The sequence below is a fragment of the Furipterus horrens genome, unplaced genomic scaffold, assembly GCF_987537825.1.
Source record: "Furipterus horrens unplaced genomic scaffold, mFurHor1.1.pri manual_scaffold_11, whole genome shotgun sequence".
Classification (NCBI taxonomy): domain Eukaryota; kingdom Metazoa; phylum Chordata; class Mammalia; order Chiroptera; family Furipteridae; genus Furipterus; species Furipterus horrens.
The window spans coordinates 13872090-13891467 of NW_028327181.1; the positions used below are offsets into that span (position 1 = coordinate 13872090).

Below are 19378 nucleotides of genomic sequence, written 5' to 3' on the forward strand. Positions count from 1 at the left end.
GATGGACTCAACACGGGGCAAGTCAAAGACAGAAGTCAAGACACTTGGCTCCCCGGCCTTAAGCAATTAAGGAGAAATCATTCCTGTTTTTAAAAAAAATAAAATGATGAAGCTCTCAAACAGCTGTACATTTCGGAGTCAGAGGGGGCGTGGAGTTTTGCTCAGACTGGCTGATTCTCCTGCGGCCGGTGGCCACGGGGACATCTCTCCCCTTTTCTCTCCTTTGGTGGCAGAACTCAGGAACCATATCAGCTAGCACCTTCTTCTGATAAATTCACGCCGCCTGCTTCGGCCAGTGCGCTGCGGCCTGGGGGGTCGGCCCCCGGTCAGACTGTCCACGCAAGGGCCTCGGCCTGTCCAGACTCCGACCGGAGCCAGAAGAGCCAGCAGAAGGAAAGAAGGAGGGCTGTGGAAAGAGCACGGTTTTTCTGGACGCTCTTCTCCCTTGGCTGAAAAGTTTTTTGAAATAAACAATATGGGTGTTGTATGGTGAGCCCAAAGTCTGCAGGTCACTTGCTAAAAAAAAGCCTGTTCTGCACATTCTGGGGACCTGGGGAGGAGGGGGGGCGGGGATGAGGCTCCAAATGAGGAACTTATTGTGTAGTAAGACACGGTCATTAACAAAAACAAGTAAAATATGGGTCGTCGATTGGGGTGAAGTGATATCAGTTACTTCCTGTCTGACCCACCCTGGCCCCCCATCCCCCCATAAGTCATTCAAGCCCTTTGTAGGCATCAATAGCACCCAAAGGTGCCTGCTCCTGTCAACCCGGGGCCTCTGGTGACCATGGCTCTGGGAGGACCAGGTAACAGGCCTTACTTGGGTCCAGGAGCCCTGCTGACCTAGCTGCCCCCCATCACTTCTCAAAGGAGAAGTTATTTCTTCATGGGACACATGGGATGTGGCTCTGATTTTGCAATCGCATGAGATTAAATCAAAAGGGGGAAAAATTCCAGAGTTCAGAAAACAAGGCCCAGGTATCAAAGCCATGAGTTATATTCCTTTTCTCCCTGCTCCGGCCCTCAGCGGTCTGCAAAATGTGGCAAAGACATATTGCGAGGCGTGGAGAGGGGGACTCAGCAAGCTGAGCCTGGGGCTCCCTCACCCCTTCCAGGGATGGGGAGTTGCCCAGGTTGGCGGTGGTAAAATAGATGGGCAGGGGAAGCCACTGGGAGAGGTGGGGGAGATACACCCAGGCTCCCCATGCTCTCCTTCCCCAGGATGCTCAGCCGGGAACAGCTGTCAGGAAAGGTCAAGGACTAGTAACTGATCCACCCCAACTCCAGCACCCAACACCCAGGGCCTGGTTGCAGCAGAGCTGGAGACTGGAGTCCCCAGTCCCCAGAGACTCTGCAAGCTGGAAGGCCTCCATCCCCCAAGCAGATGAGGGCTGCTCAGCACAGCAGGAGAACTCAAAGCCTGGGCATTTGTGGAGAGGCCCAGAAAAGGAGAGAAAACACCCTGTCAAGCATTCTGACTCCTTCCCACAGAGCAGGCCAGCCACGTCATCACCTCCAATGCAGGGGCGCAGCTTCCAGCAGAACAGAGAACAGAGCTGAAGGCTGAGCGTGTGTGTTTGCAGGAAAGAAAATCTTTCTATTTTCTTAGGGAACAGACAAAACAAAATCCCAGGCGGAATACCTAAGGGGGCATTCATTGTTTGGCTCCGGCCTGACCGATGACAGTTGGATGTCAATATATAATATCGTGATGACAATTGGACTTTCACCCGGCAATATTCCAGAACTATTCTTCTCCAGGATTTCCATTTTAATAAGCAGTGAACAAAGCAAAAAGGAAAAAAAAAAAAAAAGCAGGGGTGGTGGGGGGGACAAGAATAAAAGAGAGTAAAAAAGGAAAACAACTCTTGTCTCATTATGAAATAACAATACTTGGACATACAGCAGCATGAGAATAAAACAAAGAAAGAGGTCATCTAAAAAGCGTATGCCAAGATGACAGAAAAATGGGAATTCTCTAGCAAGGAAAAGGCTTAAGCAAAAGTTTGCTAACTGCTGAAGGGTTAACACTGGTAACATACTGTGGCAGACAGTTTCTCTTTTAAAAAATTTTTTTTGAGGTTTTTTTTTTCCCCTTTAAATTAACCCCTTCCAGTCCATATGCCACTAAGCAGGTACCAACCTAGAAAATTATTCATCCACTCAGCAATAGTGGCCCTTTCAAATTATCAGGGTGGGTAGGGGGCAGGGTGAGGGGAGAAGGAAGAGAGAGGAGAGAGGGAAGGGCCTGGTGGGGGTGGGGGCATTCTTGTCATTTCAAGTGAGGGCGGCCACGAATGTCCCGAATCTGTTGGAAATATCAGAGTGCAGGGACCGCCAGGTGGGCACGGAGGCGCGGGCCTTGGCATCGCCCACGTCGTCTGTGCAGTGGACAGACAGGCACTGCAAGTGGCTGCCGGGCTGGGCGGCTGAGGCCTTGTTCGCCGGGAGGTCATGGGCTGTGGAGAAAGAAGGTAGAGAGGATGTTAGCTGCAGATTTAGCTCTGCGGGAGGCTCTAGTGGGGGTACAGTGGGAGAAGCAGAAGAGAGGCAGTGTCTGTGCCTACTTTTTGTGCCTGAAGGCATTCTGAAGGGATAGAGGTTTTGGTTAGAAGCCCCCTGCGGTTGCCGCTGATTCAGCTGTGAGACCTCAGCCAAGGGAAGACCTCCTACTGGGTACGATTTTACACCTTTGGGAAGTAGGAGAGTTGGGCAGGATAAGCTCCAGGTTTGCTCATCTCAGATGAGCTAGAGTTTCGAAAAGATTAACTGGACCTGAACAAAGTTGGGAAGGCTTCCTGGAGGAGGGGTATCTAAACTGGATATTGAAGGATGTGTAGGAGTTGATCAGATGCAGTGAAAGGGTAGCAGGGAAGACTGTCCAGGTCCAGACCACAGCCAATTCATCACCTTCCAGAAAGACATTTACTAAGGGTCTACTATGTGCTAGAAACTTCCTTAAATAATGTGCCAAACTGCTCAGAGCAGTAAAGACTAAAAGTCTGGATTCCCCCAACCAGACCAATGCCCTTTGTCCATGCCCAGCTGCTGCATGAAGGGACTTTGGGTGATGAGGGTGAGGGAATCTATTTCTCCCTTGCCCCCTTAGTGAAATTCCCTCAATTTCCTTCTCACTCAGTCACACAACACCAGAAACACCACAGATCATAGTGATGTCTGGGTTAGACACAGTTGAGGAAGAGGGTAGTTTGATAACCATTCACACTTTAGTATGAATTAGACTCAAAGAAAGCAAGAACTAGGAGTTCTGAACTGGGAGGAATGGAGCAGTCATTTGGAAGACTGTTAACTTACTGCTATCTGGTGGTCGATGGTTCTGTTCTGAGACCTACTGTGTGCCAATGAATATTCTCATTATTCCCCTTTTACAGAGACCAACGCTCAGGAAGGACAGGCGACCTGCCCGAGGTCACACAGCCAGGAAGAGGCACAGCTGGGTTTGAAGATGGGCTGATAGTAAGTTTCTGATTCAGTAGATGTGAGGAAAGCTGGAATTGGCAGGGTCGGGCGGAGGGGCAGCTTGGGCTGAGAGAGCACACCCAAATACTGACCTCCATAACCGGCCCGCCTGCCTCAGCACATTGTGCCAGCCCAGTCAGGGCCCCGTGCCAGACAAGAGTTAGCTCACCCATCTCGTTCTCTGGGATTAACAGTGAGGCCTCCCTTGGGAGCTGAGAAAATCCTCCCAGGAGGACGGGCCCAGGCAGCCAAGGCCAGGCTGTGACTAACTGGGTTTGGGGCCTCCACCCTAAAGCCCCAGAGACACCCAGCTTTGGGGTGCTGGGAGGAGCTGGGGCTGGGGAGGAAGGTCCTTGCCTTTGCTCCTTCCCTCATTCATCCAATTAATGAGCCTTTATTGAGTCCCCTCCACGGGCCAGGTGTGGTGCTAGCCCTGGGGATCCGGCAGGAAACAAAGCAGACTCTGTCTCCCTCCTCCTCCTGTGGCAGCCAGGAGACAGTGACATAACACAGTCATTTTGGAGACACACAGACCGGGGCTTGAATCCCAGTCCCACCACTGCGTGGCTAGGTGTCTGCATGTTCCCTCTCCGAGCCTCGTTCCTTGTTGCTAACCTGGGGGTGATGTTGTCTCCCTTGAGGCCTTGTCATGGCCTGGTGTACAGAGAGATTCCCCAGACAGGGCTACAGGGACTACTGTCATTAGTATCTGGGGAGGTCAGAAGGTGAGGTCCTTGCAGCCATCTAGAAGGTCCCAGGCCTTGTTCCCCTTCTCAGGTACGGCCAGACACATTCCTCTCCAGGAAACTGGAGTCTTCGCCCCATGTCACAGAAGGAGAAGCTGAGGCTGTGCGCCTGAGGTTTCAATGCCGGTGAGTCGGTGAGTCGGGTGGAACTGCGATGCTGCTAATGCCACACCCAGGCTTCCCAGAGAGCAAGGAACCCAGAAGCCAGCAGCATCAGATGCAGGGTCGCACAGCACACAGCGAGCCTTGGATCCTGGCAGTGCTGACACACAGCTTTCACACCTCTGCGCTAGCGCCCACGCTTGCCTTGGTCCCAGTGACACCCCGCCGCTCAGCACCGCAAAAGGAATTTTGTTCCAAGCATTGCCAGGTCTGGATTGGCAGGAGCGGTAGCATCTGCCAGAGACAGCAATTCTGAAAGGGGTTCCTTACTTCACTTTACACACATTATCTCCAGCAACGCTTGTGCCCATTTTACAGGCAGGAAACCAGGGCCTCTTGCCAATGTCTGCACAGCTAAAGAAAGAAGACTCAGGCCCAGGCTCCTGCTGCCTGGTTCATTTGCACTGCAGCTGCAGCGCCAGGAGGATGAAGAGGCATCAGCATTTCCTGAGCTACAAGGAGGGTCAGAGACCCTTCTGGGACCTGGTTTTGCTGAGTAATGGTTCCAGACTGACCAAAATGGCCAAATTTCCTAAAGATACTTTGTCCCCAAGTTACTGACTACTCAGAAGCATGCAGAGTGCCTAGACCCAAGACAACTGCTCTTCGTAAGTGCAGGGTGGATTTAATCAGCCATAGTGGAGCACTTTCAGGTATTACCTAATTCCATCCCCTAGCAAGTTCAGCAGCTGGGCGACCCTTCTCCCCAGTGTAGAGGGGGTCCCTAGGGCTCAGAGAGGGTGAGGGGCTTGCCTGGCATCACAGAGCATTGTTACAGGATTCCCCAGCCTCTGCTTGGGACGAGCTAAAGAGTTTGGTATCCACGGGGAATATTTTAAGAGAGAATATTATTCTTCAGTTCCTGACAACCCAAGCATGACCAAACTCATCCTCCCGCCGGATTCATTCCAGCTGGGGGGACCCGACACGTCCTAGGACCGCAGCTCCCGCGGGCTGCCAAGTGGCTGCAAGCGGCTGCTGATAATCAGTCCCTGCGGAAGCTGTGTCAAGTCAGGGCCTGCCCCAGCTCCGGAGAGGCCCTCCGTCCCTGCTCCTGGGGCAGGAGGCGTGCCGGCCCCCTAGGCCAGGACCCAGAGGTAAAACCGCCGCCTCGCCAGGCTCCCAGGACTGGGGGCAGACACCACGGAACCTGATGGGTGTTGTCCTGTGTGTTAGCTGTGGGCCTCCCCCATCAGACTGTGGCTGCATGGGGGAGGGGCAGGCTGGGCACGCTCCGCGTAGCACCGCCCACACAGCAGGCACTCAGCTGGGGCCTGTGTCCTGCTCATCACCAACTGACAGATGGCAAGACGGAGGCTTCAAGGGGCAGGAGTCACCTGGCGCCCGCTTACCACCTATGAGACCTGCCCTCTCCTTTCGGCCAAAAGGGACTCCTGGATCCCCCATCCCCGGGCAGTTGGTCCCTAACTGCAGGGCCTCAGTTTCCTCATCTGTAACTTGAGGCCCTGATACCTGGAGGGCCCTGTGCAGAGAGGTTTGGAGAGACCATACAAGAGAAAAAGCTAATGATGCCGTGCACATTTGTGGGTGGCGGGGTGGGGGTCGGTAATCAGCTCTATAAGGAGGCAGAAGTGTCATCAACTCAAAACGTATCACCCTGCCTGGCATGGTAGCTCAGTTAGTTGGAGTGTTGTCTGGATATGCCAAGGTCTGGGGTTCAATCCCCAGTCAGGGCACATACAAGATCAACTAATGAATGCATAACTAAGTGGGGCAAATCAATGTTTCTCTCTCGTTTGTTTTCAAGTCAATAATTATTTTTAATTCAACTGCATCACCCCAACTGTACTCCCCCCAAGCAGGCAGCACAGGGGCCGAGGTGAGGGGCTCCTGGTTCATAGGATGGTGTGTCTGCCCCGCAAGGAAGGAGACTGGGGCAGTTTTTAAGGACATTCTCCTGTTGGCCAGATGGGACCACATCAGTCACCACATGGGGGGCAGGGCCTGAAGATGGGTTGCCCTGCTCTCCCCCTCCCCCCAAAGGCCCTCCTGCACTTTCTTCACATGCACAAGTCTTTGCTCTTTCACCCAGCCCCTTCCCAACACCTCCACCCTGGAACCACAGTCCTTTTTGCTACCCACTTTGTATCACGCTATGGAGGTACCGGCAGCACTCTGCTCACCCCGCTGTGACCCTGAGACCCGCTTCGGGTCTGGTCTCCATGCATCTCCATCCCCTACAGGGGACAGTAACTTCCAAGAAAGGGAGGTGAGAACCACAAGCCAGTACCAGAAGGCGGGGCGTGAATAAGGAATGGAATTCCGTTCCTCTTACAGGGTTCACAGGGATAGCACTTGCCTCGCTCAGATCATCTGGGCTCTCAGAACTTCAGCCCCAGAAAACGGGGGAGTAAGAGGGCAGGCCAGCAGGGAGACAACTAGGGGGATTAAGTGACATTATCCAAGTAACATGCTTAGCACGCTGCCCGGGACAGAGCGCGCTCCTGCCAGCGTGGGGAGGCCGGCGCTGCCCTGCGTGGTTGTTGACCAGCCTGCAGGCCCAAGTGGGGACCCGCAGGGCTGGCCCAGTGACCCTTTTGCTGTGGCCATGACTGGGGTGAAGGGAGGAGGGAAAAAATGCTCATTTGTTTACCTGGGGACATTTCGTGTTCATTTCAATTCTAGAGATGCCACCCACCGAGGGGGCCAAGTTTTCTTTCTTTCTTTTTGAAAGTGAGCAAAACAAGCCTCGTCACCACCTTGCTCTGCATTCAGTATTCCCGGGACTGGGTTCCAGCGTGGGTGAGCCACGTGCTCAGGCATGGGGAGCCCACCGGGGGAAGCTGCTGCCCCCCACGGATGCAGCAGCCACCTCTGTGGGATTCACAGCCACTGCTCTATCCGCGAACCCTCAGAAAGGGGACTTCTGCCTGGCCTCCTCCTGTCCCTGCCCACCACAGGCAAGGGTGGAGGTGGTGGGAGTCAAAGGTGGGCTCCAGCTGGCACCCACGTAAAGGGCTCCCTGGGTGCTAATCCTGCGGAGGGTGTGGCCTGGGCAAGGTGTTGGCCCGGGCAAGGTGTTAACCTGGGCTGTAAATGGGAACCTACTTCGCAGGCTGTTGGAGGACTGATCAAATGAATGTGGGTGAAGACTTCAGCACACGACCAGCCCTCAGAAGAGGTTAGCTGCTCTCAGGATTATCACACTTACTATGCAGCCCAGGTCTTTGAAGGCAGCTGGAGCCACCACTGCCCTATGCCAGCTCTATGCTATGGAACCACTTCTTTGGCTCCGTGGGCAGGAGGGCAGGGTCCTGGGGGGGCAATCACATGCAGAGCTGGCAAAATAGAATCCCAGGTGTATTTTTAACTCCGAGCTTATGTAAGGAGCAGTGTGGGCCCCGAACACAATGGTGAATGACTAGCCCCACTCACCCTCGCCGGATTCCAACAAAGGAAAATGTATTTTGGTTTTCCCTTTATTGGGACCTGACTGGGGGAGACGTCGGTATCTATGACAGCTGCCACTCAGCTGGGGGCTGGGCCACTGGGCCAAGAAGCAGAGGTCGCCCTGGGAGCCACCAGGCTGGACCATGTCCCCTCGACACCTCTGTCCTGCAGCCCAGGAGTCCCCTATGTTCCCCAGACACATCCATGTACCCCAGAATTTCATCACTCCCATTTCCCATCTCCAAAAGAGGCTGGGCATGGCACCTGGGTGAGCCCCGACTAGTGAATGTGGCTCTTCACTCCTCCCATGCCCCAGCGTCCAGCACCAGGGAGGGAAGAGGCTGCCTCCAAAATCCACCCACTTCTTTCCTGCTCTAATGACTCCACCCTGGCCCAGACCCCCACTGTCTACCACCTGCAATAGTGGCCCTGCTGCCCTCTGTGCCTCCACACTGCTCCCCAAGCCCATTTTGACCTGTACACCAGATGAGCTTCCTGAAGCACCCATCAAAGCAGACCTTTCTCTCCTGCTTAAACCTTCCATGGCTCCTCAGTGCCCCCAGAAGAAAGTTCCTGGCTTCGTATGTCCTGGCCTGCTGCCCTCTTAGGCCCCCACCAGCGTCATCTCTCAGTGCCCCAGCTACATGGTCCCTGATGGAAGCCTGATCTTCTCCACCACCTCAGAAACCTGGTCCTGAGGTTTCTTCCTCCTGGAACACCCTCCCCTCCTCACCCCTGCTGACCCCTCCCATCCTGCCCGGCTGGCAGCCCTCTGCTGATGTTTCTCTAACATCGCTCCTCTGAGGTATACATGTGACCTGCCCCCATCTGCTCTCAGATGGCACCCCCACCCCCAACCACCATAATGCTGGTGAGACTACCAGCCACTGCCTAGCTGACTGCAGGAAGGGGAGACACACCTCGCCCTGGCGAAGGGGCATCCTCAGTTCAGAGCCCCTCGACCACAGGCTGTCAAGATGAAAGCCATCATGGGGGAGCTTTGGAGTCAGACAACCAAGGTCTGTACGGGAGTCCCTGGGACTTCTTCCCAGCAGATTGCCCTGAGGCAAGTCACGTTTCCTCTCTGAGCCTCGACTTCCCTCTCCCCACAATGGGATAAGATAGCACCCAGCTCCTTGCTGAATCTCCTCAGGTTCTGTCATGCCAGGTAATGGTCACCAGCTGTCAGAGTACGAGTGGAGTGTCCTGCCCAACGGTAAGCAAAGTTGCAGGCTTTTCAATACAGTGTTGAGGCCTGTCTCCAATAATCTACTGCTGGGGATGTAGGGGAACCGACCCCCGTGAAATTGGTTCCCACACCCACTGGAATCACTCTGCAGGGTCCCACAATCCCAAGGAGGACCCCACCCTATCCCTGGGCCATGTGGTAGATAAGGACTCACTGACTCTGGGCTCAGGGCCAGGAATAGGAAATCTAAGCTAGGTGTCAGACAGCACAAAGAGGGTCTGCACAGCCACCAACTGAGCAGAAAACCAGCAAACCCAAACCCCTGCTCAACATGCCCCCCCAACACTTGGCAGCTTTGGGGGAGGCCCCTACTTTGCCTTCAGAAGCCTAGATTCAAATCCCACCTCTGTCTGAATCTCAGCTCTACCCTTCACCAGATCCATGACATTGGCCAAGTTCAACTTGCTGAGCCTCACTTTTCCCCATCTGTAGAAAGAGATAACACTGCCTCCCGGGAAGATCAGAGGAGCCTGGCCTGGATGCCCATGTGGCTCCCAGCTGTCTCCCTGGTCCCTAACACACAGTAGGCACCTGATAAAGATTTGTTACATATTTTAATGCATGACTCACATTTTCATCCCAGCTCTTCCCCTGCTAGCTGTGTGACCTTGTGCAAGTTGCGCCCCCTCTCTGGGCCTATTTGATCCTCTCTAAAATGACTGGTGGTAGATAGATGTACAACCCCCCTGACTCTGCTATCTCTCTGGGACAATGAGATTTTACACTCAATGCAGACAGGAGGTTGGGGCCCTCCCAAAACAAGGGACACTAAGATGACTTAACCTAAGTCCCAGGAACCAGCACCCTAATCCCAAAGATCAGGGCCCGAGGGCTAGCAGCCTTAATGACACTCCACCTGCAGCTAGGGGACTGGCCACTCCTCGGCCCAGCCTTCCATCTGCATCCCCCACCCCTTCTCTGCCCTCCTATCACCTTCTAGCTATGGTGTCACTGTGACAACTGAGAAATGGAAAAAGGAAGCTGACCACGTCTCTACGCCTCTCAGCTCCAGGAATGTCACCGTGAACCCTGACGGTGGGCTCCCTACAGGCCAGGCTTTGTTTGATCTCATCAGATCACCCCAGCCCCCAGGGAGAGAGGGCCCAACACTCCAGCCCCTTTTCCGGGGGAGTAAACTGAGGCTCAAGGAGGGAACGTCACTGGGCCACAGTCCCGCAGCTGGCCAGTGGCAAGGCAGGGGCCACTCCCACTGTCTGAGGCCAAAGTGTGTGGTTTTATCAAAGCCGCATGAAATAGTAAAAGGTCATGGGCCAGAGTGATATGTCCTCTCTCTTTCCATCTCTCTTGTCCCCACCCCCCCATTCTCTCTCAATCTCTCTTTCTCTTGTTCTTCTCAGTTTCTCTCTGCATCTCTTGTCTTCCCCCTTCCTCTCCTCTCTCTTTTACTCTGAGATCAATACTCTATTTGGAAAGAGCCCCGATGCTCATCAATGGGACAAAAATGACTCTAGTGACAGAGTGACCAAGGACAATGCTGAGGCCCGTTCAATGGGTTCTCCATGGATGCCGCCTGAGGGGCCCCACACCAGCCCCATCTGGTGGGAGACAACACACTGCAGGCATGGGGGCCCCCCATCAGTGATCTGGGGGGGCCCCATGAGACCCCACTGTCTTAGGCCCCACCAGGGTGAGGAAGGAGCCCCACGCCAGCAGCCAGGGCAGCTCTGTCTATGAGAGGCTCAGCCAGGCCCTGGAAGCCTTCAGAAATTAATCGGAGTTGACTTGGCTGAGGGCAACTGTCATTTAGATTGAGAGCTGGCTGAGGGCTCCACTGAGGCGGAGCAGTGAGGGCATCTTCGGGACCAGGCTGCCAAGAGCTGGGGGCAGGACCGGGGATGCAGTGGGGGCTGAATTAATTCCAGGCCCTTCCCCGGCCCTGAAGGAGGAGACACGCGGGGTGGCAACGAGGACCAGAGTCCCCAGGATGGCCGTGGCAGGCCCCTCATCCCAGCCTGAGCCCCTGATTGGACGCTGTCTCCTGGCGCCTCCAGCCACATGGTCACTGACCTGTGACAGATGCAGCCCTGCGCAACCCCTGGGCCACTCCTGGCCTGCCTGCTGCTGAGATGTGACAGACTGGGGCGGGGGGACGGGGGGAACTGCAGACCGACCCCTCAGGCTGCACCTTCCTTCTGATTTGTCTACAGTGGTGCCGGCACGTAGAGAGCATTAGAATTGCACAGCGGGCCCAGAGCACCGGGTTTCAGCCTCAGCTCTGGGGACGCTCATGTCTCCAAACCTCAGTTTTCTCATCCGAGTAATGGGTATGAAGGCAGTATAATTCTCATAGGGCCTTTGGGAAGTTCTGGTAATAATGTGAGCAAAGCGCTGAGCATCCTGCCAGGCTTGACTAAGGATGTCCCAAGAAATACACTCAGAGCATAAGGCTGCCCTGTGTCACAGGGCCCAGGGGACAGGCAGGGATCCAGGAGGGCTCTGCAGAGTAGAGGACATGCTAGGGTGTACTGAAGGATGAGTACAAAGCTTTGCAGTGTAGAGGACATGCTAGGGTGTACTGAAGGATGAGTACAAAGCTTTGCAGTGAGAGAAGCCCATGGCCAGATGAGGTGCCCTGATTTGGGGCTTGAAGAGACACAGAGGAAGAGGAGGCTGCAAAGCTCAAATGTCATGGAGGATTGAAGGCCCGAGGAAGGAGTCTGGCTTTGTTCCTCTGAGCCAAAGGGAGCCAAAGAAGGCTTCTGAGCAGAGGAGGTACCTCAAGAATCTGTCAAAATTAACAAGAGGCTTGCACCTTATCCATTCTGGCTTTGGAGAAGGACACCTGCCTTAAAAACACACTCACTCACTGGAGACAAGGTCCCATGTGCCTTCCAATCTAAGCAAGTGGGGGGTATCAGAATCCCACCCCCATGGGAACAATACTCTGAACTCTGGTCTAACTGCCAGCCATTCCCCCTGGGCAGCTTCCCTGTCAGGTGCCTATAGCTCAGGGCCTAATCCCAGCCCTGCGAGTTGGTGGCCCCCACAAGGGACTCCACCTCTCTGTGCCTCCACATCCCTGACCTCCACCCACCCCTGCACAATGGACCTCACCGTAGGGCCCTGTGCATTAACGTCAACAAGTCCTCTTGGAGGCTACAAGTGGGGAAACCAAGGCACAAAGAGGCACAGAGATGCACCCCAGGTCACACAACAGTAAACAGAAGGGTTGAGGGCAAGTCACTTGATCTCTCTGCACCTGTGAAATGAGAACATCCACCTACTGGGAAGGGCAGCTGGTAGAGTGACATATGACCGTGTTAACAATGACAACAGGGTTAACGCCTATCACAGGTTCATCCTTTTAAACCCGCTAGTTCCTCACGGTAACCTTGGCGGAAAGCTGCTATTTTCTTAGTCCCACTTCGCAGAAGAAGGACTTGGCAGGGTCAGCAAACTAGTGTCCAAAGGTAAACTCTGGCCCACTGCCAATTTTTATAAATAAAGTTTTATTAGAACACAGCCATGCTTATAAATTTACGTTTTTTTATCTATGGCTGTTTTCACACGACGAGGGCAAAGTCAAAGAGTGTGACAGAGCTTATATAATCCAAAAACCTAAAATATTTACTATCCACCCCTTTATCGTTTGCCTAAACCTGAGGCTTAGAAAGGTGACATCCCTTGTCCAAGTTCACACAAGTAAGAAGGAGAACCCAGGAACCCAGCAGGCATTCAACACGTGCTCCCTAGAAATGTGTTTATGTGTAAACAACACTGCTGATTGGTGAACACCTGCACTGCGACCCCTAGGCAACAAGGAATGTCCTCCCCATTCATGACTTCTCCAAGCACAGCAGAAACTCCCGGCCTTTCTACTTACAAGTCATTAAAAAATTGGTTGGGGAGCGAGAGGGTAGGAAGGAAGGAAGGAAGGAAGGAAGGAAGGAAGGAAGGAAGGAAAGAAAGGAAGGAAGGAAGGAAGGAAGGAAGGAAGGAAGGAAGGAAGGAAGGAAGGAAGGAAGGAAGATCATTCCAGAATGTGGCCACAAATGCAGCAAAAGCAGAGAATGGTGAGCTCTCCAAGGCAGAGCAAGGCGCCACGTTGGCCCCAGAGCTCACTCCTTGCGTGGCCCGGCTCACCGTTGACTGGGAAAGACAGTGATGGGCCAAGTGGACGGTGACAGGACAGGCAAGCAGCGTCTGAGTGGAGCTGCCCCAGGGTCTTCTCACTGGCTGTTCTAATTTATTCCCTCAACAGTCCTCTGAGGGCCAAGGTCACACAGCAGGAAGTGAAGAGACAGGATCTGAACCAGGTCTGTGCGAATCCAGAGCCTGCATCTTCTTAACCACCGGGGAGTATTTGCCTGGCCAGGGAGGAGGGGGGATAGAGAAGGGGGCCGGGTAGAAGCTAGTCTGGACTTAGAAGGAGCTATTGGTCACTCCTATCCAAAGAACAGGGAACAAAGCCCCCGGGCTGCCCAGAGTGGCTGGTACACCCACCCTCAGCCCCCACCTCCCAGGGGTTCCGGCAGGTCCAGCCTCGCTTTTTTGTGCAGAGAGGCATGTCTGCTACAAACAACCCCCAACTTGCTTTCCCTCCAGGCTGGGCTCTCCTTTCCTACTCCAGGAAATTGAGGCCCAGCTTTGCCAGAAGCTGGCTGTGTGACTTCAGGTGCATTACCTGCCCTCTCTGGGCTGCCATTCCTTTTGTAAGCAGCAGGAGTCCTGGCTGCCAGGCCTGTGACCCTGATCTAAACAGGCCACCCAGGTCCTGACTGATGTGGCTCAGTTGGTTGGGTGTCTACCCTCAAAGCTAAAGGTTGCCAGTTCCCAGTCAGGGCACATGCCTGGGCTGCAGGGTTCGATCCCCAGTCGGTGTGTGTACTAGAGGCAACCGATCGATGTTTCTCTCTCACATCAATGTTTCTCTTCCTCTCTTTCTCCCTTCCCCTCTCTTTAAAAATAAATAAATAAATCTTTAAAATTAAAAGAAAATAAAAAAATAGAAGCCATCCAGTTGGTGTTCCCCACCCTAAATTACGCTGTGAACTGATAGGAAAGGCTGGCTAATCTGTACCACAGGCGTAGGAGCGGAGATCCGTTTGGCCCTGAGTGTTCCTGCGGGCCTGCAACCACCCAGAGCACACACCTGGGGCTGGTCTGGGGAAGGTGGGGTGTGGGCTCTGAGGGAGAGGCAGGGGCCACCACATTTTTCCAGGCAGAGAGTGTAGGAAGAGATGGGCACGGGGGGGGGGGGGGGGTAAGTGACTAAATCGACCCTGCCCTCACCTTCCGTCAAACTTGCCCCAGTACATAGGATACAACACATTTTGCAAAAACTGCACCCCATCTCTTAGAAGAATTTTCAGTTTGGCCTCAGTATGGGGAAGCAGGATTAAGGCCCAGTGCCACTTCTTCCGTGGCAGAGATCACAGCCCCTTGTCCCTGTGGTCCTCTTAGGAAGGCAGAACTGGATGCTACAAAGACAGGGCTGGCAGGTGCTGTACATTAGGGAAACTGAGGCCAGAAATGGATAAGTCAGAGCATGCAAGCCTGGTTGCCCAAGCCAGCACTCGGTTCTCTCTTCATTCAGTAGGTCTGACAGCGGAGTTTGCAGTACACTGTCACCAAGTGGTGGCAACATTATTCCTGCTGGCTCTCCCCTCTTGCTGGGCCAGTCCTATCATTTCTTCCTTCACCTGACTGACTCTTCCATAGCCTCTTCCTCAGGTAGGTCCCTCCAAACCTCTCAATACTGTGACACCTGGTGCTCACCCCAACTTCTCGTAATTGCCTTGCTCTCTGCCCCCACCTCTAGAAGGGGTCTTTTCTCTCCTAGTCACCTCTGTGGTGCCAACTCCTGACACGTAGTGGGTTGAATGCATCAATTGCTGGGGGTAGGACCCTTAAAAAAATCACTAAAATAAGGAAGACTCAAACCACAACACCTGGGCATCCAGACCAACCTGAATAGGGGCTTTTTAAGGCTTCTTGGGCACCAATGAAAGAGATTTCATTAGAAAGTTTACGCACTGCCCCTCCTCGAAATTTACTGAGAGGGGCCACACCTTCTCATAGACCATCCAGAAATAAAGGAATTGTATCCACTTACTCTCTAGAACCCCAACCCAACCAACAGACTTTGTTCAAAGTCTTGATGTTAGAATTCTCCCAGTTTATTTTAGACCCTGTCACTATGTAAAGACGCTCCAAGATGCAGGTGACTTTACTGGAGAGAAAAACTCAGGGGGTCAGCTGACAAACACCACAATTTCTATGACCCAGGGAGGCCCCTCCCCCATCAAACATCCCCATCCAGACCATCCTTTCCGCCCAGTGACCCTGAGCCTGAACCCAGTGGGATAACCTCTGAAATGAGTCTTAGTCGAGGCCAGGCAGAGCCATCAGATAAATTACCCCAAACATTCTGACACCGTCTCTCTTTTCCTCTTTTCCAGGAAGGGAACCACGTCCCATACATCATTCTAACTGGTTCATGCACACCACGGCTTTAGGCCCTCCTGCTAACCTTCAGAGGGAGGCCTGTTATTCCTTTTTTTTTTTTTTTTCCTTAAGTGTTTGCCATTGCATTGTTTTTTTTGTTTTTTTTTTGTTTTTTTTTTTTTGGCTGGCTGACTGTGTGTGCACATTATTCCTTTTTAAAGGTTCAGAGAAGTAGGGTGACCTGCCCAACACATAGCTAGCAAGAGACCCAGGCAGGATGAGGCCAGGTCAGTTTCCAGGAAGAGAGGGAGGGAGAGGGATCAGGGGAAAGAGAGAGAAAAGGAGGGAAGAAAAGAATAAAAGATGATTCCTACTCTCCTAAAGGCTGGCCCCCTATCTCTCCTCTCAGCGCACCAACTCTGCATCTGGAATCACCTGCTTCTTACCTGGGGTGCCACAGGGTGAGAAGCTGGCATACATGTCGTGTAATGGGGCATCTGATCCAGGGACGGCCTTGCCCACTGCAGGTCTGAGCCCTGCGGAAGCAGGTCCCCTGGGGAAGCGAGCTGTGCAGTAGGGAAAAACATTTATCCGTCTGTGCAGAGCTCACCCACCTGAGAAGAGGTGGTTTCCAGCTGCCCTGGAGCAGGTGGGCAGGGGTGGGGGGGTGAGGGGGGGCAGCACTACGGAGAGGCTTGCGGAACAGGCTTTCACCCAACAACTTGCCTAGACTTCAGGGCATGCTTGGGGTATAACAAGTTGATGATCTGGGGGGTCCTATAAACTCAGGGGCTCTGCGCTCTAGAACTGGGCGGTCCAATAGGGCAGCTACTATAAGTGGCTTTTCAAATTTAAATTGTAAATGAAATAAAATTTAAAAATCAATTAATTCCTCACTCACAAATAACCACATTTCAAGGGCTCAGCAACGGTCTGTGGCTAGCGTTTACGGTACTGGACAGCGCAGATACAGGACATCACCGCAGAAAGTTCTGGTAGACGACATTGGTCTAGAATTATAATCTACAATGTCTCCTCCATGATTACTAGTTTTCTTATGAAAGGCAAGCCCCACCACTTTTCAAAACAGAAGGCTCCATAGATTGAGGTAAATCTGGGGCTGAGGAGCCACAAGGGTCAACTGGGACTCCCACCAAAACGTATTTCCTCTTGAGCCCACAGCAGACATGGCTTGTCGAATGCAGCACTCCCTCCGGTGGAACCCAGACACAGCCTCAGAGTCTTCCTCAACACAATACTCCAGGCAGCCAGAACTAATCAATCCAGATTAGCACTCAAGAGTGAATCTGTAAGTCTGAGCTAGTCCAGTCCCAGAGAGGAAGAACTGAGGCCCTGTGAAATGAAGTGACTTGCCCGAGGTCAGAGGGTGAGTCCAGGCCAGGCCAGGATTAAAACTCCTGCCTCCTGCCTCCATTTCCCCCACCGTATCTCCCCAATGAAAGCTGCAGATAGTCAAAGTTCACAACCCTCAAAGAAGAGGCCTGGAAGTGCAGTGACTAAAGACTAAAAAGAACAATGAGAGTCATAGCAATAATCGTAACAACCATACCTATTTATTGATCACCTGCGGTGTGGCCAGTCCCACGCCTCAGTTTTCACTAGTATCTTCCTTTATGCTTATGACAATCGACAATATACCTGTTAGTATCCTCATTTTGCTGACAAGGAGGAAAGGGAAATTGGAAGAACCAAGGGAACCCACCCCAGGTCACATAACCGCTAAGGGGCGATCATAATCACATATTGATAACTGGCATTCAGAGCACTCTCAGTACTGACCACTCAGGATTTCACAGTGCTCACCCCAACCCAGGGAACCCAGCCCCGGGCCTCATCCTGCAAGCCTCTCCCCTAAGTCCTCTCTGGCCAATACAGTGGGCAGATCCTACAATCTTTTGCCACGAGGTGGTGCAAATATTGGCGGGGTATAACCTGGATTTCAGAACCACTAAACCACTACCAGGAGGATGGGGAGAGTCTCGCCACCCACTGCTTGGTCAGTACTCAGAGACTCCAGTAGACAGACAGGGGTTTGAAGGGCAGCCATTCCAGGCGGAGGAACTGAGGCTCAGGGAAGAGAGAACTCTGGCTCCCAGATAGCAAGTTTTCCAACACAGAAATGGCCAGAGGGGACCCTGGGGCCCTCCCAGAGAGGCCCTGGGCCAGGCAGAGAATCACGTGGGCCTTGGTCCCACCTTAGCTTTTTCCTAGCTATGTGACCTTGGAAAAGCACTTTCCCTCTCTGGGCCTCAGTCTCCCTGCAATGGGGGTAACAAGTCCTGCCTTGGACAAAAAACACATACCAAAAAAAAAAAAAAAAAAGTAAAGATGCAGTATGAACAATAAAAAGGGATGATTATCATCATCATCAGAACTTCGCGGTACAAACCTGTTTTCAACTTTCTTTTAAATATCCCAGTATAAGGTACTTCAACTGCACAAAATAGTCAAAGTAGTCTGTTCCATTTGTTGAGCAATTTCTTTGTGCCGAGCACTGTGCTAAGCACTTCCCATGTGTGAACACCGGAGGTGGCAAACCACAGCTTACCACCTGAGTTTTGGTTGGGTTTTTTGTTTTTTTTCAGCTTGTGAGCTAAGATTTTTTTTTTTAACTTTACATTTTTAATGGTTGAAAAAAATCAAAAGACTATTTCATGACTAGTGAAAATATGAAATGCAAACACCAGGGTCCATGAACTTTTACCAGAACACAGCCGCGCCCATTCATTTGTACCTTGTAGAAGCTGTTCCGTGACAAGGGCGGGGTTAGGTACATGTGGCAGAGACCTGATGGCCTGAAAAATGCAAAATATTATCATCTGACCCTTTACAGAAAAAGTGTGCTGACTCCGGCATCATCTCCTTGGGTGGCCAAAGTTATGCCCATTTTACAGATGAGAAAAGCTGAGGCTCAGAGAAAGGAGGTGGTTTGGCCAAAAATATCTCACAGCTGGGAAATGGAGTTGCTGGGGTTTGAGCAACAGGGAGGACACAGAGAGAAGCCTGGGCTCCACTTCTGGAGGTCCACTGTTGGGGTGTCGCAGAGAGGGTGCAGTACAAGCCACGGGTCAGGCCACCTGCTGGAAAAACCAAGCCCAGTACTACAGCTGAGGGGCCTCAGAGATAAGAGGGACAGTGGAGAGGGGCTGTGTGTGACCTCTCGCCTGGTTGTCCCAGGCACTCTGCCTTGGGGAAAAATCACTGCGGTGAGTTTTAGTTCTGGGGACCGCGACATGAACGGGGCAGCTCCTATCCCGCTGCCCACAGGCCCAGCAGCAGGCCCAGTGAGCGCCAACTCAGCCCGTTCTCACCCTACTGCTTTGCCACCTCTCAACAGAGAAATTGCCCAAGACTAATTGCAAGTAATGTTTAATTTTATCAGGGATAATTACATGAAATTAATTCAGCTTCTACCTGGAAGCGCTTTATTACCATTGGCGTTCTGAGGGAGCTGGGGTGAGAATCGAGGTGCTCAGGAATATCTGGGGACGGGGAGGGGGAGAGGTCGCTGAGACGTGGACTGAACAGGCCACGGGGATACAATACACAGTGACCAAGTAATGATAATGGCTTGCACTTAAGTGAACACCGACGGTATGCCTGTTCAGAACGGTCCACGGCATGACACCACTTAACCTCAGATGACACTGCACGTGGGCATGTTAGACCCCCCCCCCAATTTATAGAAGAGGCCACTGGGTCCCAAAGGGTCAAGGGCAGACATTTGTGTGCCATCAAGCAAAGAACTAGCCTCTGGATGAAGCCCTGCTTGGTCACTTCCCAGCTGCGTGATCGTGGACAAGCCAGTTCACTTCTCAGGCCTCTGTTTCTTCATCTGTCCAATGGGAATAAGAATAGTAAACTGCCCCAGGGGTTTTGAGGAGTCAGTAAGATAGCACAA

At 52.8% G+C, this 19378-nt stretch overlaps 1 protein-coding gene across 1 annotated transcript in view; it reads right to left on the minus strand.

The window, feature by feature from the left end:
* Positions 1 to 566: 566 nt before the first annotated feature.
* MN1 (MN1 proto-oncogene, transcriptional regulator) overlaps positions 567 to 19378 on the minus strand; it is a 44808-nt gene continuing 25996 nt past the window's right edge. The window contains exon 2 of the mRNA XM_090292171.1: positions 567 to 2459. Within this exon, the coding sequence (XP_090148297.1) occupies positions 2278 to 2459 (182 nt within the window). The 3' untranslated portion in view covers positions 567 to 2277. The remainder of the gene's footprint in view (positions 2460 to 19378) is intronic.